At 43.4% G+C, this 26,602-nt stretch overlaps 2 protein-coding genes across 3 annotated transcripts in view; one reads left to right on the forward strand and one right to left on the reverse strand.

Moving 5' to 3' along the window:
- Window positions 1–531: 531 nt before the first annotated feature.
- On the forward strand, window positions 532–21,242 carry zranb1b (zinc finger, RAN-binding domain containing 1b). The gene is made up of 10 exons (XM_084561280.1): window positions 532–907; window positions 2,754–3,820; window positions 10,494–10,681; window positions 11,997–12,150; window positions 13,007–13,078; window positions 14,139–14,337; window positions 16,088–16,208; window positions 16,597–16,726; window positions 18,878–19,107; window positions 19,264–21,242. The coding sequence occupies exons 2-10, from the start codon at window positions 2,848–2,850 to the stop codon at window positions 19,480–19,482; spliced, it is 2,286 nt and encodes a 761-aa protein (XP_084417406.1). The 5' UTR covers window positions 532–907; window positions 2,754–2,847; the 3' UTR covers window positions 19,483–21,242.
- A 1,333-nt stretch (window positions 21,243–22,575) lies between these two features.
- LOC311500312 (C-terminal-binding protein 2-like) overlaps window positions 22,576–26,602 on the reverse strand; it is a 66,287-nt gene continuing 62,260 nt past the window's right edge. For both annotated transcript variants that reach the window (XM_084561632.1, XM_084561633.1), the window contains one exon: window positions 22,576–24,926. In XM_084561632.1, coding sequence (XP_084417758.1) covers window positions 24,743–24,926 — 184 coding nt within the window. In that variant the 3' untranslated portion in view covers window positions 22,576–24,742. The remainder of the gene's footprint in view (window positions 24,927–26,602) is intronic.

Consider the following 26,602-nt stretch of genomic DNA (forward strand, 5'->3'; position numbering starts at 1 on the left):
CACATGGGAATCGGAAGGGCTTTCCTGTAAACAAGAGTTGCACCCATGCATGCATTGTCGTGTGTTCAATTATTTATTATGATTCAGATTAAATTTCTGCTTCGGGTGGTGTAGGTTCCCATCGGTGATAATAATAATTCGGCGCCGGGAACTGTTGCACAAGCTGTCATGTATTACTGCAGACTGCTTGCTGCAGTATTTTTACGATGACATCATTCTCTTTGAGGGGATACCACGTGGTCACTTGCCAAAGATGCAACAAATTGTGATGCACAATTAAAACAAATACGTTTTTTGCTATAATAATAATGATGATAATATAAAAGAAATTTTTATTTTAAAAAAAACCTATTTATCTCTATTGGTTTTAATATTTCTGTAATATTTGAGTGTGTTTTGCTTTTTCTGAGCCTTTTAACAGTTAGAATGAGAGACGTAGACTCTGATTGGTTAATTTCTGCGTATCCCCTGACACCGACCAATCAGCGCGGCTGGCAGATTCAGGTGGTAAATCCTGATCCTGCCTCTGACTGTAACACGGCCCAGAGCTCCCTGCTCTCCCCTGTAGTGTGTTTTTCAGCCCTGCCTCGGTCGCTTCCCTTCCCCTGTGCCGCCATTAAAGCCCGTCAGCTTGTGTTTGGAAATCGGGACAAGGGATAAAAATGCTCTAAGGCACCAAAACCGACGGCCGAAGGGACGGGACTGGGAGGGGGGTTCTCGCTCCGAGGTATGTATGGACCTTCAACTGCCAACTAAACGGCGCCCCAAAGAAGTAAATATGCGGCTAGTGTCGTGCAAGTGAGAGAAGCCCGAGTTCGGATTGGAGTGGGTTTCTCCGTCCAGCGGGAAGCTCCGTTTGTTTTGGCTGCAGCGGGGGACTGAGGAGTGTAAACACAGCAAAGCAAAGGTGAGGGTCCACCGCCTTCTTGGGAGAGTTGATAAGGGCCTCTGAAGCGGTAACGGACAAAACATAATCCCGTAACGTTAACGAGCAGCCCGCTAGCTCGGCTGTAATTTCTGGCTGGCAACCGAACGAACACTGGCTGGTTGTCATGTAAGATAAACAACCGCTCGCTCGCTCCGTGTGTCTGTTAACACACGATACAGTGCTAGTAGCTAGTTTGTTCGCTAACTAATGTTAGCCGTTTCTGTTAAACTCGTCCCATTGTTTATTTCAGCCGTTTTGCTCGTCGCAAGTAAACAGTTTGACCGTGACTGCCTTGGCAGTGCTCCCGTGTGGAACGTGTTTGTTGGCTTTGCCTTCAAAACACGCAGCTCTGGAGGTGAATTTGTTGAATTCCTCACTCTGTTGGTAAACTTGGAGGCGTGGTGTAAACACAGTAACGTTACTACCGACTCCTCTCAGAGCTGCCCCTGGCGACCTATCTTTATTATTGTTTTTCAAGCTTGTATGTCATAAATAATCTCCAGTATGTAACTAGGACGCATACAGTTAGGGAGGGTCATTCAGTTTCATATGTAGGTAATAATAGACTTTGGGGCGAATTCAATTTCAGTGCATCAGTAAGTGTCTTAACCAGTCACGCGCCTCCCTGCTGGGTGTCAGGTTTCATCCGTCCTTGTCTCTTGTTACTCGGCCCGGTTGGGGCACATTTTCCTGGTGTATGTAACTCACTGTATGTGTTCAAAGTCAGAGTCAGGGTTTAACAACACGGAGGATCCGGGCTGCACTCCGGCTGCAGCTTCACCCAAACACTTGCAGTCCTCTGTGGGTCTCTAAGGCAGAGGACAAGATTTTTTTTTTGCCAGATTTTTATTCATGATTCCCAGTTGGGCATAGTCTGCACCAGTCTGCACTAGTTGGGGACAGTCGGCATGGGTATTTGGCACCAAAATCTGTCAGTGTGCGAGGGGGTGAAGGCACAAATCTGCAAGTGTATGAGGGGAACAAACACGATCCGGCCTCAGTCAAACATATCTGAATTTTTTGAGCAGAATCTCGATGCTGTCGGGTAGTGTGCGAACTGATTGCCAACCAAAACTGCAAACACGTGTTGCCAACATTCAAGGAAAAAGAGAGGGTGTGACACAGGAAATAGCGTCACAAGGCGGACGGGAAGTAGCCATCAATGGCGACAAAGCGAACCTGGGCCGCAGAAAAAGAGGAGAGGTTAGTCGAGTTGTGGCAGGAGCATGAGTGCCTATATAATGTTGGTTGCAGCGAATACCACAACTGTTGCACTTGCGAGAGTTGATGAGTTTGACGTGTTCAGTTGGATTTAGTAGGTTTGACAAATCATGAAGTTTGTGATCACCAATCAGGCGCAGTTGTTATGTGTGTGATCCCCAGTTTTTCAGTCGTCACACAAGCCAGTCTGTTGGTGTGTAGTTCCCAGTCTTTTTAAATCTGTAAAGACTGTTAAAGTTGTGTATTGTGTCCCCAGCTTAAACATTGGTCGCTGTGATTTCTGCTATAAATTAATGCCAGATCAAGGGCAATGCACGGCACTGTAGAGTTTTAAATTGTCTGACAGTAAAGGACCCAATGGCTGAGTGGCACAGATGGCTGTAATAAAGCTGGCTCTGTGTCTGGGTGCATTATTTGACAGATTTACCACTAAAAACCTGGAAAATTAAGCAGCATATGTTGCATCTTTGACCGTAGAAACATTTCTTTGAAGTATATTGTTAATCCTCTGTTGTGTTTGTGTTATACGTAGCCATGTTCGGTGTGTTTATTTGGCACAACATCAAGGAATTTTGCTAATATCTTTTTTTCCTTTGTACCCTAGTGTACTGCTTGCTGGGTGATCTCCTTAAGAGTGGATCTGCCGAGCTGAGAGTCGCTCCGAACGGCAGGAAGCCTACCTCAGCGGTGGCGCGACGATGACCGAGCTGGTTGCCAAGTGGGCCTGTGAATACTGCACGTACGAGAACTGGCCGTCAGCTATCAAGTGCACCATGTGCCGCGCTCAGAGGCCTAGTGGGGGTGCTATCATTACTGAGGAGCCCTTTAAGAGCAGCCCCGCCCTGGATGCCAGTCTGCATCAGTGGGACCCTGCAGGCCTCAGCAACAGTCCATCTCAGGGGGGATCCAGCTTACTTATTTGTCCAGACTCCAGTGCCCGACCCCGGGTTCGCATCGCCGATGTACCTGAGACTAGTAGCAAGTGGTCATGCCACATGTGCACCTACCTGAACTGGCCTCGGGCTATCCGTTGCACCCAGTGCCTGTGCCAGAGACAACAGGCCCAACAACAAAAGCATGGGCAGCATGCAACCCATCAAGGACATCATACTCACCAGCCACGCAGCCCCACGGAATCACCCCAGACTTCAGGCTCTGGATGTCGCCCTGCTCCCCCCACCACCACTACAGACCCCTGTGAGGAATATAATGACCGTAACAGGCTCAACACTCATACACAGCACTGGACCTGCACTGCCTGCACTTATGAGAACTGGGCCAAGGCACTCAAATGTGTGGTGTGTGATCATCCCAGGCCCAACAGTCTGCTAGCTGAACCCATCGAACTGGCATCGGAGCCTGAGAGCCAGCAACCATCCTCTAAGCTTAATGAACAGGAGAGGGACAACAGGAGGGGCGTTGTTGGGCATGTGGTTGGACAAGGAGTGGGAGGTGTGGTAGGTGGTGTCGGGGGTTGTAGTAGCAGCCAGAGGAGGTCACCCCCAGCGTCAAAACGGGAGTCAGCGGTGAACATGGACTTTCAGAGGATTGAACTGGCGTCAGGGGCTGGGATTGGGAGTACAGAGGAGCTCGAGGTGGATTTCAAAAAACTGAAGCAGATTAAGAACAGGATGAGAAGAACTGATTGGCTGTTCCTCAATGCATGTGTTGGTGAGTTTAAAGGATACACTGAGGTGTGTTCTACTTGTGTTTTGTTTTTAGGTGGGAAGTGAGTCAAGTGAATCGTGCAGGACAGGCCAACACTGCTCTGCAAAGTAATTAGTTGCCATCACGTTCATATGATGCGTTCATATGATCCTAGGGACGCTGACATACAGTATATGCACAGAAATTCTCTGTATTCAGCTAGTAAAAAGTTCCCCACATGATACAAGTGCCCGGCCACCCACACTACATCCTGATGAATTCACAGTGGGAGAGAGAATGAGAATTATAAGAGCAACAAGTAGTCGTTTTTCTCTCTCTCTGTCTCACAGTTTCTCCTGATTTTGCCATGGGTGCATAGAGTTTATTCTGCACACCTACTCGGCTCCATCCGTTGTCCTTATTTTTCTGTTTGACAAACGGTTATATGTTTTACTGACGGGCAGCGCACATTTGACAGCCACACATGCAGTTCGTGTCTCAATGAAGCCCTTCTAGTGATTAATAATGATTTGTTTTGTCTCGCTGCTGCATTCATCAAAGCAAAGGAATCCTTGTGTCTGAATGTCAGAGAAACATCTCCGCAGTTAGTTTGCTTCTGGTACTACACTAAATTCCCCCACATCTGCATAACTTGTCCCCACGGGGCCAGCCCTCATCTGGTCAGAATGTGTGCTCTGGGTGGGGGTGATTTCTTTTTAGCTTATTCAAGTGCTAACAAGTCCCTAAATGAAAATCCAAGCTATGTCCAAAGTCACTCCCGTTTATTTCTTCTATTAATAATTTGGGCTTCGGAAAAGGCCTGTTATAGTTCACCAGAATGCTGGTAGACATATCTTGTTAGTCGTATATTGTCAGTAAGAAAAAATAGAAAAAGAAATAGTCAGTTATGCTCCACTTGCTCCAAGACTCAGACCTCTATATTTAAGTAGCTACAAAACAAATAAAATGAAAAATGTCTATTGAGACACGTGCAGTATTCATAGAGAAATGAAGCTTTAAAACATTCATGCAGTTTCAAGTTTAGAACTGTGCAACGTAAGGCGGCTTTCCTCTACTTCCACCACATCATCAAACGCTGTGTATGTCAGCGCTGAACGCTAAGCTCACTAGCATTCTTTGATAGTTAACTGGTGCACTGCCAAAATGTGTGTGTAGTGTGTGTGTGTGTGTGTGTGTCTATGTCTATGTGTACAGAGAGAGAGGGAGAGGGAGAGGGAGAGAACCATATCACATAGCGAACATGCTAAACTAAGTGTCCTGTACTGAGCAGTTAAGAACACACGTTTCATTACACGCCCAGTGTTTGTAAATAGTGGCCTCAATGCTGATAGATGCTCTAGTTTCCTAAGAGACCTACTGGAACTAAAAATAGCACGACCCATGTAACAGATGTCAAAAATAAAAAAAAGTCTGAGGTAACATCAGTGTACATGACCCCGGACCAGCTCCTTAAACTCAAGTGATCTTGCTTACGTTTGTGGTGGTGTTTTATTATTTATTTTTTTTATCTCCGTCCTGCGACAATGCATGACATTATTCTTATCCTGATTATTAGGCTATAAACAGATCTGTGGCTGTTCACCGTTTAGAGGAATGACTTTCATGATGTTGCCTTTGAGGGCAAAACGCTGGCGCTGCATGTTGAGCCTCTCCTCTTCTGCAAAACACTGAATCAGAAACTCTGGTTTTGTTGTGTCTTCACCTGAAGGCTGTTACTTCTGACTCAGGCCCTGTCCACACGGAAACGCAGAAGCGCAGAAACGCAGAAGTTTTGCATCGTTTTGGCCGATCGTCCACACGTATCCTGTAAACGCATAGCCCTAAAACGCACTTTTCTGAAAACGGGTCCCAGGGTGGAGAAATTCGCAAACGCACCTCTTGCGTTTCTGTGTGGACGGCGAAAACGGAGAAAACGATGACGTCATCGCCACACCCCCGAGCAGCCTTCCACCTCCCGCGAGACGTCTCGTAACAACATCAACAACAATGGCGGACTACATGCTCGTGTTCCTGCTGGAGACGATATTGAGCCTATTAGGGTTACCAGGGCAACATATCATGCTCCTGTGCCACCACGCTGAGCAAAAAAGGCGATTTGTAAACAGCGCTCAAGATTTGTGCGCATGCTCCGCATCTTCCTCTCCGTTTTTGGTGAATTTCTGAAACTGAAACAGCGCCACCTATAGGCCTGGAATATGAAGTAGCGTTTTCGGTCGTGCTGAAACGGATCTGTGTGGACGCGGATATTTCTTGAAACGATGCCCTCGAAAACGGAGAGGGAAAAGATCGTTTTCGTACGTGTGGACGTGGCCTAAGTCAGAATAGCTGTCCTCTTTAAGCACTCACTTGTTTGCGTGGGTTAATTGGCCCACTGTCCCTTGTTAAGTAGTTCAAATGGCGACCAGAGTAACGTAGGATAGCCTTGTTTTATTTAAAAAATTAATGCTCCAGTGTTTCTATTGTGAATTCAGATATTATATGTATTCTTCTCACTTATTCTGTGTTCTGCAGTCTTACTTGTCGTATGAGGATGGTGGACTATAACATTTCCTGGATTTTTGTTTAGTCCGTTACAGTGATAACACAGATTCACAGTCCCTGGGACTTGCGAACACGTACGTTCAGTTCAAAGTCTCAAGTACTCCTACCTTAGGAATGTGATGGGGAAACAGGAGCATGGAAAAGGGAAGTCCATGTGAACACAAGGGAAATGTGCAAACACCAAACAAAACCCGTGTCCTATTTTCTGTAAGGTGATGGCATTAACTAGGATTCTCAGTGCTCCAGATGGTGTATGTTATGGTTCAGTCAGAAAGATGAGTTCATAGCAGCGTCAGTGTTTTAGTGCGTGGCTTTTATTCCACCACCAGGTTGATGTGGTGATGCTCCTGCTCTGGTGCAAGAGTAGTGATGTGTTTAGTGACAGAGCGAGTGACTAGGAGTGTGGCGGACCTTTGGAAAAAGAAAGAGTCCAAGAAAATGATATAATCCTCCATATGATGAAGAAACTTGTCTAATATTACAGTGTAATATTTACTAAGATATAGATTATTACTCAGAAACCCCAAATCAGTTCTGGGATGTGGGACGGTGCAAATGGACTGATAATGTATTTTTCTTCATTGCTGTCTTGGGTCAGCGTGGTTAGCTCAGCTGTTATCCCACGGACTGTCCCAGCGTGACACTGTATAGTGTGAATCAGCTATGCTGGTGATAAACTCTTGTCGACTGTGTTTGTTTAATTGGGGGAGATTGAATTCCTCGCTATAACTTAAACCACAGAGACTTGTCAAACAGCCAGGAGCTGTTGCCGCTGCAAATGATGAGCTCAAAAACCAAACTTGAATATGCTGTAAGAAAAAGTAGTTCAAAGAGAGGAGAGTAATTTAGTCAGCTAGCAAATCACAGAGAGAGAAAGACAGCCGACATCAAATGGTAACTGGATGATGTGAAAATCAAACAAGAACTCGTGTCCTTTTTTCATTAATTATTGAGCTTGGTAGTCCTACTTTTTTTCTTGAATCAGTTTGACTCCAAGTCAGAGGTCTTGGATCAATTCAATTCAACATATTTCAGTTTTGAAAGAATTTTGCTCAGTTATGAAAGAGATTTTCACAAAACTTATGTTGTCATTGGTTTCCGAGATCTGTTGCATTTCCACAATATTCACCTCTGGTTGGTATGTCCTGCATAAAGATTTGCTTTTGTCCAGCTCTTCTCTGTCATTGTACTTGTTAAATCCAAAAGGCCGCCACATATCAACTTTCAGGCCTCGATAGTGCTCTCAGAGTTGTAGCTTCTGTCATGTTTTGGATGCCCCTCAAACTAGACTGACCTCATTGTTGAGTCTCCCAGACGATTCTTTTTAAAACCAATCCTAATGAATAACATAATGATGATGTTCCAAAACTGTAGCGTAGTTTTATTCAAATTACATTTTTATGACCTTAAATACAAAGTAGAAACAAAAGAACACATGCAGTGATAAAAATATAAAATCTAAACATACAGTAAAACGGACACACTTTTCTTCTTTGATGGGTTTGATGAAGTGCAGCTCTCTTGCTTGCCTTTTAGACTAAACCCAGACTTCCAACACCGGCAGGATGCCCAGCTTATCTTAGGCTACTATAGTGTTCTTTGACTGCAGTCACTTTGAGATGATGTTGCAGGAAAAAGCCCATGTGTAACTAATAGTATTAATAGCGACTCTGCTCTATTTAGGTGCCTCGGCAAGAAATGTCAGCGAGCCGACAAACACAGCACCAAGCAACCTACATTTAGTTTCAGATTTATTAACGACACATGTCAAAATGTCTGACTGAGAGGCACTCTGTTCTCATAACTTTATTATTTTGTGCTCCCTTTCAGAAAATCCCTCACAATTTGTTTGCCTTACGAAAGCTTTTTATAAAAGCTGTCTGGCGAATAATGTCTGGGACTGAGTTTGCTGACTGCAGCATCCATCTTCACAGCTAATGAAGTGTCAGACTCAGCACTGAGTACTCAATTTCTTGAACAAATTCCCAGATGAGATACTCACTTCTCTATGGAGCAGGTGTCCTTGTTTCAGTAAGTTTTTTTTAAAAAGACTGCCAGTGACTGTCGTCAAATGAGGTACATTACTACACTGTTATAAACTAAACTGCCTTGAATAAACATTTACATATTCACTTGTCCAGAGCGAAACACAAATAGGCGCAGCGCACGCCACAACTTGCAGTAGAAACTGCTGAAATAATATCATCGTGTAATTTAATTTAACAATCAAAAGTTAAAATCCAAATGACTTGCTACAAAGCAGAGATGTGCAGACTGGTGAAAAACAAAACAGAGCTAATTTTAAATACCAACTGTGGTGGATGCGATTACTTTGGCAAACTTGTTCAGGCCGCTTCAAACTAAGTACATAATGTGCAAAAACCGTCAGCCGTGGTAGCACTTGCATGTTTCCCCCAGAAGCGGCTGGTTGAGCCATTAAACATATCGGTCACAAAAAGACTTCAAAGCACCACCGTCTCTCTAATGGCTCTTGTTCATTTTCCTGCGATAGAAGTGACCACCATCCACATTATCAAAATAGTCTGTGCTGTGTGGAAGAAAAAGGGACCAGAATCACTTAGCCCGATCCACTCTCCCTCACCAGTCCGTCTTTAAGTGTATGTCTGTTTGCATGCTACCGTCTTTTGTATTCATCAGCGGATCTGTGAGTACAGTACTGACTGCGGGGCTTTAGGCACACCCACACTAATGGAGTGTTTTTGTGGAAAGTGGTTGTGATCTTCCCTCTCTATCACACTACGCTGCTATTGTGTAGTCTCCCTCCTCATCTCTGACAACGCTAGCCAGCTCCACATGGCACAGCGAGTCCTTCCACCCACTCCATGTCTCTCTCTCTCTAGCTTGGCTCTCACTCACACACAGATTATGCAGCTGAGCATTGTGTGTGGTCCTTTTTGACGCGAGAACAAAAGCCCAGCAGTGTTTAAATGCAGTCAAACGTCCGAGAGAATGCTACACGGACATTTACTGTATGTGCTAGAAGTGGGAAGAAGAGTGCATTTTTAAGGCCCTGAAATTAATTTGCACTTTAAAGCTTTGTCATAACACACTTGTCCAAATATTTAATTCTGCTTTAACAGCTACTAACTCATCGTGTAACCGGTTTAAAACGGACAACGTTTCCTGTGTGAAGCTATACACAGCTATACACCTTTCAGTCTGAGTACTTTTATCTTTTATCAGAGTGCTATTGCTTTGTTTTAATAGTTGGACTAAAATATCTCCGTTCTCTAGCCCCTTAAGACAATTCATCACTGTACAAACACACATCTCCCAATGCTCGTCCCTCTCCTTTTAACATTTCTACTCAGAATTTGCCCAAAAATGGTTCAAGTATGATCCTCAAGTGAGTCAATGGACTAAACATTTAACAGTTTACAACTAAGCATCCGGTTAGTGAGTGTGTGTCTTTAGAGTGGAAGGCTGAGCGATGGATCGACTGACTGGGTGAGCTGGTGAGTAGTTGAGCTTAAAAAAAAAAAGCAGTTTAGTCAGTTTGCATTAAATATTTAAGTACAGGAAAGCAAACACACGTATGTGTCGGATCCAACGGATCCTTCAGCCCTCATGCCAAGATCTGAGCCTGAAGATTAAGAGGAGAAAAAGAAATAACTGACGGATTACAATGTGCTCCTCTCCATTGTCTTTTTCCCCTTGACTTCAAAGTCAGTGATGTCTCAGAGCCGTTACTGCTGCCACTGAGATAAAGCACTTTCTGATCTCCAGTATTTCATACGTTGTGGTCGAGCACAGAATGTCCTCTGCTCGAGGTTGTTCTCAAGTCTGTTTTGTATCAGCGATGACAAGTCATTGTGTAATTTTAACCACAGTGGTTAACAGTGGTTAACAGTGGTTAACACGTTTTCCAGTTTCGAAACCCAGAAAGTTTAGTCATTTAAGCTGTGATGCACGTAAACTGATAAGCAGATATTTTGTTTGTGTGTTTGAAGTGACACCCTTTTAAAATATGAGTTTGTCTTAAATACACACGTTCTTGTGCAAACTGTGTACGCCCTATAGTAAATGTCTTCAATTAAAAGGAAAGCATTTATCACCATTTATGCTAAACCGTTTATTATCGTAACCTTTTTCTTTCTTCCTCTTTGTCTGAAAGGTGTTGTAGAAGGGGACCTGGCCGCCGTGGAGGCCTACAAGTCGAGCGGAGGTGACATCGCGCGACAGCTTACATCAGACGAGGTGCGCCTATTAAATCGGCCCTCGGCATTCGACGACGGCTTCACGCTGGTTCACCTAGCCATACGCTTCCAGAGGCAGGACATGCTGGCGGTGTTACTCACGGAGGTCAGTAGCAGCAATGACCTTCCCTCGGTTGCTGGCCTTTTGAACTCTGTTTACACCACAAGTTTGATTATTTGTGGTGGCTATTTGCATCGGTAATAAATGCAATAAATTGTAAATTGTAATCCTCTCTGTATTTAAAAAAATTCAATAGAGAGAAATAAATTAGATGAGACTAAACTTACGGAGGACTTTGAAAAATGCATAACCCATTCTTGTTGTAGGACACAAAAAAGCATGATCTAGTCTCCTAGCATTGTGCACATAATGCACCTCTATATATGAACATGTTAATGCTGAAAAACTGATGTGACTAGAATCTGGATTATAAAAATGGTCAGACCTCAGATGTTAAGGACACCCTTGAATTATGGTACACTCTCACTTAGCAGTGCTTTTTGTCACGTCAGAGGTGGTGCAGCTTTTTCTTATGGAGTCTCTTTATCGCAGCAAGAACCGCTTTGAGGAATCACAAGGTCAAAGAGTTGATTTCAGCTCACTCGCCGTCAGCGCCGTGATCCCAGATTATGTGGGTACACACCTCTCTTCCCACAGTGTCATGTCCCAGTTTCCTTTCTGAGAGGGTTAGTGAGTAACCACAGCATCATGTCAGTAAAATGCTTCAAAGCTGACAACTGCTTGAACAGTGAATAGAAACAGCTCTGTTCCTCCTCTTGTCCTAGAGGCAATTTAGATATGAATAGTCAAAGTATAATTAGCTCAGATCACACAGTCTTCTAAGGCTTACGCATAAACACATTAAAAGTAATGGGTTTTATACAAAACTTGAGGCTAAATGGGCTGTCTCAAACTTATTACCCTGTCATAATTTAGCATCCTTCCTGCTAATTTCTCAGCTATCGGCCGAATTGTCCCTGAAATGAGCAATTGTGCGTCTCTACATCTTTCTATACAGAGAAAACGTCTTAAGCTCCGAACCCTGACCTCTGATACTAACTTCTTAAACATGCAGTAGTCCATTCTCACTATGAGTAACCTCATGAATACTATTTAATCTTTTAGACAAAGGGATTTATATGCTTTGTCTTAAATACTTTCGTCACTCCACCTTCTGATCTCTTAACACCTTTAATCAGATCTTCGAAATCCATCTGACCAAAGACACAGGTAGCGTCTTTGATCAGGCGCCTAATTCCAAGCAGCAGAATATTTCTTTGTAGACCTCAGTGGAGCATTTGATGACATTAGTTAACAGCTGGCAGTGAAGCTGCCTTGAATGTTGGTTTTGCACCAGTTAACTCTCATAGACTCCATATGCTGATTATGCTTCCTTCCTGTCATCCTCTTTTCTCTGCAGGTGTCTCAGCAGGCAGCCAAGTGTATCCCAGCCATGGTGTGTCCTGAGCTAACAGAGCAGATCCGGCGCGAGGTCGCGGCCTCTCTTCACCAGCGCAAGGGAGACTTTACCTGCTATTTCCTCACTGACCTGGTGACCTTCACCCTGCCTGCAGGTCAGCAGCTCATCTAGAAAAACACACAAATATGTCCAAAATTGTAAGCGCTTGGAGGAAAACAGCAGTCACATAAATGTCATACCAGGAATTCCAGAAGCTGTCAAAGGGTACTTTCTGTACAAGCAAACTTTAAACTCTTTAGCTGAAGAAAACCCAGTCTAGCCATTCCTCTTGGCTTTCCAAGTACGTATTTGAACGCTTGTTTTGTTTACTTGTGGCCTATGAAATTGCTTGTTGTTGAGATGCTGAGGGCACATAATGCCACGGTTGTCTGTTTCCAACTGCCAGAACACGGAGGCTACCTCTGGCTCACTGTTTGAGTATTGTTCTTGCACACTGAATAAACCAGTCTGCCAACTGTGCATGTCCCGGGTTCATAACAAAAACCATATTTAGTGTTTTTGCCAGTGTCTTTCTGTGAAACGGCATTTGGCGTTATTTCTGTTGAGTTCCGTTGTGTGGAATAGCTATTATGGTTCAGTATGTTGCTGGTAGCTAAGCTAAGGATTTTTTGTTTTGCCTAGTGTTCAGGACAATGCCGACCATGGCTTCTGGCCACTATAGAAACCCCTTCTGTTCATTTCCACAAAGTCAATGCATTCATTTATTTTAGCTAAAGAATAAGCCACTGTGTTAGCAAGAGCTCCGAGCATGCAGTGAAAGCCATTTGCTGTTGTGAAAAGAACAAAACACGGTGGCTTGAGTTGAAATGATCAACGACAGAAAGATTTTCTAGTTTTTGAGTCATTTATGTGGTGAAGGTAGAGAAGAATGCATTCGTCACATAAAATGTGAATAAAATTACATTTCTTTTTGAAATTTCTGTCATTCACTCCTCTTCTTTTTGCCACAGACATTGAAGACTTGCCGCCAGCAGTTCAGGAAAAACTGTTTGATGAGGTGTTGGACCGAGATGTACAAAAAGGTGATATATTTACTCCATCAACCTTATGAGTCAGTGTTGCAGTAGTACCTGTCACACGCTGTGCTTACGTATCGATGCAGTTGCTCTGAGAGTGTGAGAGAGAAACCAGATCCAGCGATGGTCTGGCTGTTTGGCAAGCAGATGGTGCCCCCTCACAAACTGTATATTATGACTGGAAGTCTGCAGAGTGCTGCCATTCTTATACTATTTGTAGTTTTCCCCTTGCCAATAGTTTTTTAATTGCCTGCCTGTTTGTCACTCTGCCAGTCAGTCTGTCTTTATGTGTGTACCCATATTTAAAAGCCATCACCTTTCTTTTATTCACTCTAATGTCTTAAGTATGTGTAAAAATCCTTATTTGACCCTCAGGAACCTTTATGGGTGTGTTTGTTTGAATTTAAATTGCGAGTTGTGGTAGAAATGTGCAGAGAAAAAACCCTTTCAGGCTAAAGGATTGGGATAAGGCCACCTGGTCATGTTATCCCTTCATCAGATTCCTAAATGATGAGTGCATTTGCAAAAGACAAAACAAAACCACGACTTGAAAATATGACCGTAGCATAAAGCAGGGAACAATCATTGCCATAAGTCATGTGTAGTTGTGTCCAGAATAACTAAATACTTCAACAAAAGATCTGAACTGAAGACAATCGTATTTTTTTGTGTCTTCTATCAACTAAAAACTAGCTGATGCTTTAACTGTCACTCTGCAAGATATTTCTGCTTATCAATAAATATTAACATTTACGGCATACAGTATTTGTCTACTGATAATCTTATGTTGCATCCTGGTATACACTGGCTTCTCATAGCCCTCAGGTTTTGTGGTGTACATGCAGACCTTTTTATCACACATCTATTTTTGCAGACTTGAGTAGTCATTAACACTCTCAAACAATCTTTTCAAATACCATCACCTGCTTCACAGAGGGAAAAAAAAAACACCATGACCTCTGTGCAACCCTCCACTACGCCTGTGCTGTTGCACTCCTTGGTACAACGTGTTCTCTTTTTGATAAAGTAATGACACAACTCTCATTGTTCCCTCTCCTCTGCTCAGAACTGGAAGAGGAGTCTCCCATCATCAACTGGTCTCTGGAGCTCGGGACGAGGTTGGACAGTCGGCTATACGCCCTGTGGAACCGTACAGCCGGGGACTGCCTCCTCGATTCGGTGCTGCAGGCTACGTGGGGGATCTATGACAAGGACTCGGTGCTCCGCAAGACCCTCCACGACAGTCTGCACGACTGTTCTCACTGGTGAGACTGGCTGCCGAGTGGCTACTGGGAGATCATCAGATTAATATGTTACAGCATTTAAAGCACCACCTGTGAACGTTATGGCTGATTTGCATTTAGTTTTGGGCATATTCAAACTGTGTTAGGCAGACTGAGTGACATAATGCACCACACATCAATGCCAGACCTCAACCAGACAAGTTGAGGTCGTGCTGGTGAGTAGGTGCTCACATGTTGCATTTCATGAGAATAATTTTAATTAATAAACACATACATTTTGGGTAAACAGGCAGAAACCCCTTCATGCTCAATAAACGGGTGTGTTTGGTTCCAGTAAAAACAAACAAGCTGACCATGTTACACAGAAATGTTTACAGAAAGTGAGATGGATGGAGTTTTAGTGCCTTGCTCAAGAACAGCTGAAGTCTGACATTTAACAGTCTCAAGTTATGTTTTATTTTGCTCCAACATTGCATGACTAAGGGACCTGTGGTTTAGAGGTTGGGATATATACCCAGACACCAAAGTCTGGGTTGCCAGCTCATACAGAGATCTGAGACTTTGATCTGAAAACGAGAGGGTTTCACCAGAGCTTCAGGCACAAACTTTAGAGCAGATTGAACTCTGGAGTAAATATAGAAGCAAAAAAACAATTTAAGGATCCGGACGGTTCTGAAGCCACAGAAAAAAATACTATAAAAATTGAGAAATGTGCTCTTGGTGACATAAGGTTTTCCACAAAAACATGCAGTTGGATCCTTAAAAAAATCCTAAAAAGATCCTGCTTTATCTACCTCATTGAAAAGTACATATATTTAATAAACATTATAAATGCTTATCTGTTTGTCCGTTCTAGATATGCACTGGAGTCTCTACTTCCACATCGCACTTGGATAAGTTGCATACTGGACCACAATTTGGCTCCAAAATTGTTGTTGTTGATGCGACTAGTCCTGCTCGTGGGTACAAACTGTCCACATAAGGCAGATGAAAATTAAAGGCAGCCTTCTAGTGTCAAACTGGACATAAATTGTTCTTCACAGAGAAGCGCAAACATGTAACTGAAGGAACAAGTTGCACTCAAGACATTTCTTGAGTGGAAGGGGCCAGATTCTACACAAACATTAACAGCACTGTGTTATGTGCGGTTTTTACCTCCGCCTCAGTCCAGACCCTAACGCCATAGCCTGACGTGCACCTCCACAGAAATGTGACTGCATGTCGCCGCAAGAGCTGTGATTGGTCCGCTTGGTAGTAGCGCGTTTCCGCTTTAGTATTTCCAACTGTTTCTCCAGCTCCGCAATTTTCTAAGTCATTGTTTTGCACCAATAAAGATGGAACGCATCGAGGAAAGGTTAACTGAGGAGGTTCGGAGATACAAACCTTAGTATGATTTGTCTTGGGTGAAAGTTCAGCAGAAGTTTCACTCCTCATTGTTGAAAGTTAAGCAGGAAGTAGAAACAAAAATTAACCCGACTGGTGTTTTGAAAGAGCGAGCCAGACTGACGAGCGCACAAGTATGAATGGCCTGCGTACCTGCGTAGGTTACGCCGTCTGTGTCCCGCGGAGGTATAAACGGGGCTTATCTCACATTTGTTTGTATGAAACTGTGGGTTACTCTGTGAGAAAACGATTATTCAGATATAATGAGAAACTTATCGTCCAGATTAACTTGGATGACGGATGGAGGAATTCAGCGGCGCCACGCCTTTCCGCACAGAAGTCAAATAATGCCACTGGCTGAACAGTGTCCTTGTGTGTATGTGTGCAGGTTTTACACGCGCTGGAAGGAGTGGGAGTCGTGGTATTCTCAGAGCTTCGGCCTGCACTTCTCCCTTCGAGAGGAACAGTGGCAGGAAGACTGGGCTTTCATCCTGTCACTCGCCAGCCAGGTACACGCACATGAAAGCAAACACAGGCAGCATTGACTTGGAGGTCCATGTGCTTAAAATGTGCCACGCTAATGATTCATGAATTATGCAAGAGGCTTTACTGCTTTTACCACAGTATACTTAATCTGTAATGCCCTCTGAAAGTGCATCCTGTCTGTCACAAGCACTTCTCTGCTTCTCACTGCTCGGCCTGACCTCACTGACTAAGTATTTGGGTGGGGTGTTATTATATCTGGGTGTGAGAGCTGAGTAATTGTGTATGTTTTTCACATTTTAACGCTATGCTGGCTTAACTTGGCAGCCTTCAAGAATCCTCACTTTGTTGTCTCACTGGCTCCACTCTGTTTTATGACCGCTGTTTCTTTCTGTGTTGTGTTTTCTTTCGCAGCCTGGATCCAGCCTGGAGCAGACCCACATTTTCGTTCTTGCGCACATACTTCGTAGGCCCATTATCGTCTATGGAGTGAAGTATTACAAAAGTTTCCGTGGCGAAACGCTCGGGTACACCCGTTTTCAAGGTGAGCAGCCAGTCAGCCGTTTCAATCTGCCGTGTCTTGGTCAGTTCAGCCCCATGCCAGTGGGCGCTGCTGAAGGACTAGACTTCCTTTGTGAAGTGGCCCCAGCCTACACGTGTCTGCATAACTGACATAGCTGACATAACCGCCCCTCTGATCTGTCAGTAATTGCTATTTACAGGGCTATTTTTGCGCTGTGAGTCAAAATGACCGGACAACATAACGAAACGTCACCGTGTCAGAGGAGCACGTTATTGTGATACGGGAAAAGGCTCCGCACACGCCCAGATACAGTTGAACATATGTAAACCATCAGAACCCCGAGTCAAATAATCCCGTGAGCGTGGAGAGCGGGGTCCACCTTTACGACTGGCAGTAAAAACTGTCTGGTTTCAATTTGCCCGCTGAGCGATGCTTTGCAGGGGACGATGAAAGTGCTCTGTACGGGCTGACTACTTGTGGTAAAGCCTGTCTGATGGATCGGTGATTTACTGTTGCTAGGAGGCAATGTAAAACACACAGAGGATGGCGTGCTTATGGGCACCTATAGAGAGAGAGAAGGAGGGCGGGGGGGGGGGGGGGGTCTCAGCCAAAGCAGTGACCAAGTGAACCCAGTAAAACACTGGTTACTGGGAGAGCAGCTACACAGGGGCAGCTCAGGTGTGGTGTCAGTTACAGAGGTATTCATGAGGAGAAACTTGAACCGCGTGTACTGTCTCTGTGGTGTTTTCTGCATTGTTTTGTGTAACCAGTTGTTCTCAAGTCAGAGCACAGACTGTGTTGGGACATTTACTCTAGCATTGTACTTGTACACTGAGTATTTCCATTTAACTTTTAACTTGTCTCTTGGTACTTGGCGTGTGTTTATATCGGCTTATATCATAAGCTATAAATAACTACTCTGCAGATTATTATAAATATACACTCACAGTATGTACAGCTTGCTAGTGTCACCACATCCCAAAGAGATTCAGAGATGGCTGCGTGTAAAAATCCCAGTAGATCCTCATTTTCTGAAATACTCAGACTCTAGACCGTCTGGTACCAACAATTCAAAGTCACTTAAATCCTCCTTCTTATCCTCTCTGATGCTTGTTTTCAACTTCAGACACGTCTTCACTCCTAAATGCACCGAGTTGCCGTCATTTGATTATAAAACACACTGCTCAAAAAACTAGAGGAACACTTTTTAATCGGACTATAGAATCAAGTCAATTTAACTTCTGGGATATTGATCTGGTCAGTTCAGTAGCAGAGGGGTTGTTAATACGATCAGAAACAGACCTCAGAGGGTGTCCTCTAGTGGACCCTGTGCTCACTGTCCCCGGCACCGTGGAGCTCGATCGGCATTTGCCATAGAACTCCAGAAATGGCAGGTCCGCCACTGACACCTTGTGCTTTTCACAGATGAGAGCAAGTTCACTCTGAGCACATGTGACGGATGTGAAAGGGTTTGGAGAAACCGTGGAGAGCGTTATTCTGCCTGTGACATCGTTCAGCATGAACGGTTAAAAGGAGGGATCTCCACGGAGGGACACACAGACCTCCACATGCTGGACAGCAGCACCCTGAGTGACATTGTCTTAGGTTCCTCCTGGTGCACGACCCCTTATGTGGCGAGAGCATGCAAGCAGTTACTGGAGGATGAAGGAGTTGATACCACTGACTGGCCACCTCGTGGACATAATGTTTTGGTCCATCCTTTGTAGGTTGATCATTTTTATCAAACGATGTGACATCCTTTGATTCCTAACACATGACCCAGTCCAGATCAATGTCGATATCCCGCTGTATTTTTGTTCCCCATTGAGATCTGATGTGAAAGTGTTCCTTTCATTTATTTGAGCGGTGTATGACGTTTATTATGAGCCAGTCAGAATAAAGAGGTTTAGACAGTTTTACACTTACACTCTATAGTCCAGCCAGACGTTGCTCAGAACAATAAAATACAGTTAACACTAATGATTTCTAGCCAGCAAGCTGTCACACTTGCTTACATAAACTTTAGTTTAATGTTTTTAAGCAATAACAGATGATCACGTACAGTATAATGAATTGAACGGAGCTTCCTTTTTTTTTTAGTTTTCTTTTTTTATTAATCACCTCCTCTCTGTGTCCCTCCTCCTCCTCCTCCTCCTCCTCCTCCTCCTCCAGGTGTGTACTTGCCCCTTTTGTGGGAGCAGAGTTTCTGCTGGAAGAGCCCCATCGCTCTGGGCTACACGCGGGGTCACTTCTCAGCACTGGTGGCCATGGAGAACGACGGCTTTGACAATCGTGGCGCGGGCGCCAACCTCAACACGGACGATGACGTGACGGTCACGTTCCTGCCGCTGGTCGACAGCGAGAGGAAGCTGCTTCACATCCACTTCCTCTCAGCGCAGGAAGTAAGCAGCTCCCCCTATTGTAGCTCCTTTTGAATTCTGCTCATGATTGACTTTGTTGACGTGTGTCTTCTCTGTGAGATTCAGACACCTTGACTTTAGTCCACTGTGACGTGGCGCTCCCTCTGATGGTCATGTGTGTTTCCTCCTGTCCCTCAGATGGGTAACGAAGAGCAACAGGAGAAGCTGCTGCGGGAGTGGCTGGACTGCTGCGTGACGGAGGGCGGCGTCCTGGTGGCTCTGCAGAAAAGCTCTCGTCGCCGCAACCACCCGCTCGTCACCCAGATGGTGGAGAAGTGGCTGGACGGCTACCGGCAGATCCGCCCCTGCGCGTCTTTGTCCGACGGCGAGGAGGAGGAAGACGACGACGACGAGTGACAAAACTGAAGCGGAGGGAGGTCGGTCTGCGGGGGGCCGGACTCCTCCCAAACCTCTCTCTCTCTCTCTCTCTCTCTCTGACACTTTTTCTTTCTTTTATTTTTATAATTTCCTTTCCTGACACGGACAAACTGTGAACGCCTTCAGGAGAGGACTGGGAACCACGCGCCCCGACCTACCCTCCACCTTCTGACAGAAGTCTGCTCTTCTAGCTCACACAGGCACTCGGACATCCACTGAGAACACACTTTACTAAGACTGAACCTGAGACTGACAAACTCCACAGCTGCAAAACACAGACTCTGGGAAAGAATAAAGGTTTACGAATGCAAACGACCTTTTGAATAGTTTTGAGTTTCAACTGTAAAAGGAAGAAAAAATAGTCTTTATCCATAGATGTAAATGCATGTGGTTGTTTAAAAAAAGAAATAAGAGTATAAGGAAATATACCAGCATTGATTCAAATCGAACACTTTATATCCGTTCATATGGGCACTGACAAAAAGCACACTTCCAAATTGATCTTTTTGACGTTTTTTCCAGTTGTATAAGAGTTGGCTTGTTTAGCATTTTGTTTTTGAATGGGCAGGGAAAAAAGCCAATTATATCATTATCTTTAGAAAACCAGAGATTGTGTAATAATAAATGAATTTACTCCTTATTACTAAGCACTGCACATTTATTAAAACATTTCTATATAAATACAGTATCATTGCTTGAATTGAGGTCATATATGAAGCTCTAGTGAGAGGGAGATTTTCCCCTTTCACAAGTCAAATCTACACTCACTAAGGTTTAGCACACTAACATTCATGTTGGATCTTTGGTTTACTTTGTTTCAGACTGATTGAACTGAGAATATTTGTGCGCGTGCGCGTGTGTGTGTGCGCGTGTGTGTTTTCTTCTCTGAACTTATTCTACATATTTATTGTTTGGAAATATATTTGAGCTAATAAGAGCTTAATGTATATTTTTTTTTTCTCCTTTTTTGTGGTTTTGTTAATTATTCTCTCAATCTCGATGAAGACATGTTGCACAGAAACGCTGTTGCTGTGAGGAAAGAACCAATCATGACCATCAGTGAAAAGTTTACTTAACGTTGTTGCAAGTGATTTAGTACCTCATCTGGATGCCTAAAATCTGGTGCTTTTATTTTCCTGGGCAGGCGGAGATTGAGATTAAATGTCGACATAAACCCCCCCCTCCCAGAGTCACCCTTGTCTAGTCTTCTACTTCCTGTTTGTCCCTTCCTTGTCAAGGTCACCCTCATGGTACACGTCGGTTCACTTCCTCTGTAAAGTCATCGTCATCATGCGACCCCATCTTTTTGAACAAGGTGAACGATTGCAACATTTAAAACCAAAGCTGACAGAAAAAAAAGAAGAAAACTGAGTTGTTATTGTTCCTGTTTTGTTTCGTTTTTGTTTGTTTTTTTTTGCTGTGAATGTTTGCATTTTTGTTTTGTTTTCCTCGCCATTGCGTACTGTAACCTCCTTCGTGTTTCATTCGAGTCACACACGTTTTTGAGCATCACCTGTATGTTGCTTTGTATTTATGCAATAGTTGCAGTTGTGACTATGATGGTTTGTGGATTTAGGCCTGACTTCACTAAGCAGAGTGTAACGCAAAGAAACAGGCAAAATAAGGAAAAAAAAAATAAAGGAAAACCTTTTTTGAATGTCCCACTAAACTGTTTCCTGTGTGATGTTCTTAGTCACAGGTTTATTGGAGCATGTTTCTACCTGGATGACAGGACGGGTTTACAGCGCCCTCTGGTGGATTTAAAGTAAGTGAAGCCTAAACGGTTCAATAGGAGGTCATGAACACTTTTATTCAACCTCTCTATTAAATATTAATGTAAACAGATTATTAAAAATGTATCCATGGTGTATAATGTAGTGTAAGGTGACTGTAAGCAGACCTTAATGCACGTCTCGTAAATTTAAACCCATAAATCAGATTTTCTTATCTATGATTAAACACATCATCAACAATAAGTAATTCATATAACAGTAAGAAAAAACTATTTAAATATAGGTTTACTAACACTGACTTTTAATTAGTTATGTACTGATGAGTTTTTCTGTTATTTGTTAAAACAAAATAGTGAAAAATGCCTCCACAGTTTTTCTCAGACTCTCAATTGATCAGCTCAAATGACTTTCTTTTATTTTTTAACCATCAACAAAAAGAGTTTGCTGTCACAGACTGCTAATAAAACAATCAAATACTGATGGTTGTAAATGTTAAAAAAAAAGACAAATTCTCCTAGTTAGTAAAATAGATTATTAGATCTTTTTGTCGGTTTACTTCCTGATTAACTTGACTAATCGTTCCAGCTCCACTTCATCAGTAGGCGGAATTTAATTTTTACATTAACATGTACATGTGTACATACATACATACCTCGTATATTATTATCTTGTGTGGATACACTTAACATGATCCCATTTTTTACACTGCATGCTTCACAGCAGCTTAAAGCTGCATTAAAAAAATCTGCAGGACCTTCATGTGGCCACCAGGGGGCACATATCCTGTGGTTTTGTAGAGACAGTGGTATTAATCATTTGGAGTCGTGTTTGTGTGTCCACCTGGTCGAAGAGTTCAGTGTTTATCCTAATTTTTTTCTCGGCACACCTCGTTCACCAGCTAATTGCTAACGTCTGTGGACATAAACATCAGTAGAGCCGGGAGAGTTAAACAAAACAGAACAGTTTCATAAAATCTAAACAACAAGCTTTGACAAATGGTGGCTCTGAGGTGCATGGCTGAAATATGTAGGAAAAAAAATGGCTGAATCTTAGAAACACAAGTAATCATGGGATTAATTAACCTATACAAATACTGACTACAGCTGGTTTATGGTTTTTGCAAATTTGTCTGATCCGGGGATTAGGGTTGTTTACCTCTTAGTGCTGCAATTGTAGCTACTTCTTCTGCCGTCAGTTAAATTAGTCACAGACACAAAAAAATAGTGTGATTTAACTTCCATATATAGCAGCATATCACATCATGTAGAAGTCCATAAATCTGGTTAGAATTTATAGAAGAAAATCATCTTTTTAGAGAAATTCACATTCACATGTTTATGGGTATGTTGCAAACAGGGAGTCTACAGTATGAAACCATAGCAACGCTTCCTGTTTACAAGCACTACTGGGATTTTTTATTTTATTTTTTAAGTTAGAGCAAATTGTGAGTACGTCAAAGAATAACAGAAAACTATTTATAGTATAAGGTGTCTCACACTGGAGCCCTTTGTCAGAAGAGTTCACACAACGCTGATGATTTCTCCTTATTTCGCAGCAGTTTAAAATCAGTTGTCTATGGCAACATGTCTGCCGTGTAGAGGCAGGTAGAGGGAGGTGTTTCAGGTCAAGCAGCAGTTACCGTTTGCCAGAGCTGAAGGAGGGAGTAACCGTAGTGACGCAGACACAGTAGATTACAGCAACTAGGAATATGGTGGAGATGTAAAAGTTACTAATGTAACCAGGGTTCTATGAGTGTGTCTGGCTGCCAATACAAATGACTAGTGTCAAAGGAAAGTGTTTGATGCTCCAGAAAATAGAAAAGTTTGTTGTAAGAAGACAGCGGATATTGTAGACATGGATCACACGCACACACAGATAAAGCCAGGAGGGGCCAGATGAATGTTCGGCACTGTAGCTTTCAGCAAGAAAAAAAAATAAACAAAACGTCCCACAGAGCCGATAATCAATCAGAACAGTAAGTTTTTATTTATTGGTTCCAGCTGCACTGTATGCTATATGTTCACCTTGTACAAGAAACAAATACAAATACTCACACTAAAAATCAAACAACCTGCTAGCAGCTGTCTCTTGCTAACGTCATGGGGGCTAAAGGGATGGACGTGGCTGCCGTTCAAAGAGGGCGTGGCGCCTCGGACAGAGCCACAGCTGGCTTCAGTTAGAGCAGAAAAACAAAGAAGAAGAAGAAGAAGAAGAAGGAGAAACTCGAAGGAGAGGCCGGGCGGGGTCGGTCACATAAGACTACGGTTAATATGAACATTCAACAAGGCAATACAAATCTAACAGGAGTGAAAACCTTGAACATCAAAAAATGTACATTTGATATATAAAAAAATACCACAATGGAGAAAGACGTTGGAGACGTGAAAAGCAGTGATCCGGAGCTTCTTCTTTTTTTTTTTTTTTTCTTTTCTTTTTTTTCTGTTCAGATTTTAACAGATTTGAATATTTTTATTTTTTTTTCCTGAGTCAGTTAAGAGATTTTCTTTTTGTTTTCTCCAAACGTGTTCATACCTCACTAGCTTTTTTTTGTTGTTTTTTTTTTAATGCAGGTCCTTTGAATGAAATAATATTTGGGACAATAACCAAATATCACAGGTACCTCAGTTCAGCAGAGTCGGAGAAGTTACAACAGCAATATGGAATTGAGGTGACACACTCGACGTACAATATCTAACCACGAATGGCAGCCTTTTTTAATTTCCTTTTTTTTTTTATTTCTTTTGGTCTAAAAGGGTCGTTTTTAACTCGTGAGCTGAACATTCTCTTCTAACCGATCACTCGTCTCTACATTCAGGGCCCTCCGGCCTCGACGATCACAGAGGAGCAAAGATGGGAGTCCGGATTTCTTGATGGCAGATGCTGCTGTCGTCGCCAGCTGACTTTTCTCGCCCGCTAAAGACAACTGTAAATCCATTTTCACGCACGAAGAACAGAAAAACAGATATTCACTTCGCAACAGAAACACAGAATATAGGATAAAAAAAAAAAAAAAAAGAACTAAATAACAAACATTTGTGCTGAAATGGTTGGAGTTGAAGGGGAGAAAGGAAGCCGGATGCGTCGTCCTTTTAAACCAGAAAAATGGTGGGTCAAGTGAGATTTCCATCCTGCACGCGGTTACTGTCAACGTGTCCCAGAAGTCAGGAGGAATCTCCCTGAAATATACTCGAAAAATAAAGATTAAAACGAAAGAATCACTTAAATCGATGAACAGAAACAGATATGGAGGGAGGGGATGTCAGATCTTCGGCGTCTGCATGAGTTCGACCGTCAGCCCCATCTCAGCGTGGCAGCTCTAAATGTATTAACACCCGCTGTCCTCGCTTGAGCTTAGTGGTTTCATACAAAAAGAAAAAGTGTGAAACCCGGCAGGCAGGCAGGCTGCTGGTAGGTTCAGATGGCTGAAGTCAAGCGTACGGTTGGGTGGTTGAGCCGGTAGGTCGCTGGGTCGTGGTCTGCGTCGGCTCGGGGCCACAGCGGCAGCCCTACGGCTCAGTCATGTGCTCTCTCATGGGGTCGCCGTGTTTGGAGGGTTGGTTGGGGGAGGTGGCCTGTGACGGATGGGTACCGGGGGGAAGGGTGTGGGCGATGGGCACTCCCCCGGGCACCAACCCCTCCATAGGTCCAGGAATCCCACCGGGGGCGACGCCCACCACGCCAGGAGGAAACCTGGAGGTTGGGGGAAAAAAAAAAAATATTAATTGTGATCGTTTTTGCAAAACGCCACAAATTCTGGAGCCTGCTGCCGTTCGGCTACACATTCTTTCTACCACTGGTTGCTCCAGATCATTTTTTTAAGTGACTGCAAATAAAGAGTACAGTAAGAAATCTGGGAAATCCGAGGCTACGTTTACATGGACACTAGTTTTCGACTAATAATCAGAACAATAGCTCAATCAGAACTAGGGATGCACCGAACATTTTCGGCCGAAAACCGAAAATGCACTTTCGGGCCATTTTCGGCTGAAAATTGCTGCGGTTGTTGCTTGCACGTGTTGTTTCGGCGATAAAAGTCAGAAAATTTGTCGCCGAAACATTTTGGCCGAAAAAGGCCCAAAAGTGCATTTTCGGCCGAAATCTTTTGGTGCATCCTTAATCAGAACATAAATACCTCAAGCAACCACCAGCTCAGTCTGAACAGATCTAAGAAATATTCAAAGTGTGTGGCACTGGTGTGTGAATGTGTGTGCGCTTGTGTGAGCGAATGGGTAGATATTAGACATATTAGACTGTGAAGCGCTTTGAGTACCAATAGGTAGAAAAAGCGCTGTATAAAAATTTACCATTTGCCATTCAATAGGAAAATATCAGCACCTAACAACCATGTAAATGCTTCATCCAATCATTCTTTCTGGTTGGAATAAACAGATGAGAGATAGAAACATGGAGGTAGCAAAGCAAGTTCAGTCGGGACCACTTTAGCGTACATCAGTACATTACGTTTGGCCCCGGTATGGCTCTGTCCCGGGACCCCTCTGCCCTCTATGTGACGATATGGAAAGCCCAAGGACACCTCCAGTTACACAACATCAATGATACAGAAATGTTGCAGGCTAAAGAAATTTCAGCTGATGTGGGCTGGCTTATAGTTTTACTAGTAGCTGATGTAGCTGAGCTTTGGGCCTGTTCAGACCTTGCATTAAGATCTGATCTGGCCGAACCGACCACATAAAAGACAGGTGTGAACACCCCCAGGACGAACTGAGGTTGCGTTTGAGAGATCCAGTCCCTGGCCATATCTGGAGGAGGTCTGGGTCCGCACTCCTTTGCCCCTAGCCCAGATCGGATCTTAATGCAAAGCTGTTGAAAACGTGGGTTTGTTCGTCATCGGGTTGTTTTATTTAGCGTCCACAAAACCAGACAAGCTGGAATCTCTGGTCAGAATGATTTCAGACGTATGATCCATGTAAACGCAGCCACTGAGCGACATCACCACCGTGAAACGAAACATCTGGGAACGGTGTGAGGTCGAACGTGACAGGGAACACTGCAGCACGGGGGGCAGTAAATGGGGATGTTAGGAGGTCCTGATCTGGTATAGGTGAGGAATTTAAGGCTCATCCACCCAAACTACAAACCAAAATAAAAAAATATAAATAAAAACCTATTGGTTTGGTTTCATTTGCTCAAATTTTAACATTAAAACAATGCTATAGTTAAAAACTTAACAGACCCCGTATCTGAAAGAGGAAAAGGGTGGAGGGGGAAACTCTTATAAAAAATAAAAATAAAGCTTTTAATATCCCAGGTGGTTTGGCAGTTTACAATTGTTTACGCAAATCAGACTTTCCGCAATAAACTGCGTCGTTAAACCCTCGTCCCATTTTCCAACAAATACTGGCATC

The sequence above is a fragment of the Chelon labrosus genome, assembly GCF_963514085.1.
Source record: "Chelon labrosus genome assembly, chromosome: 15".
Classification (NCBI taxonomy): Eukaryota; Metazoa; Chordata; class Actinopteri; order Mugiliformes; family Mugilidae; genus Chelon; species Chelon labrosus.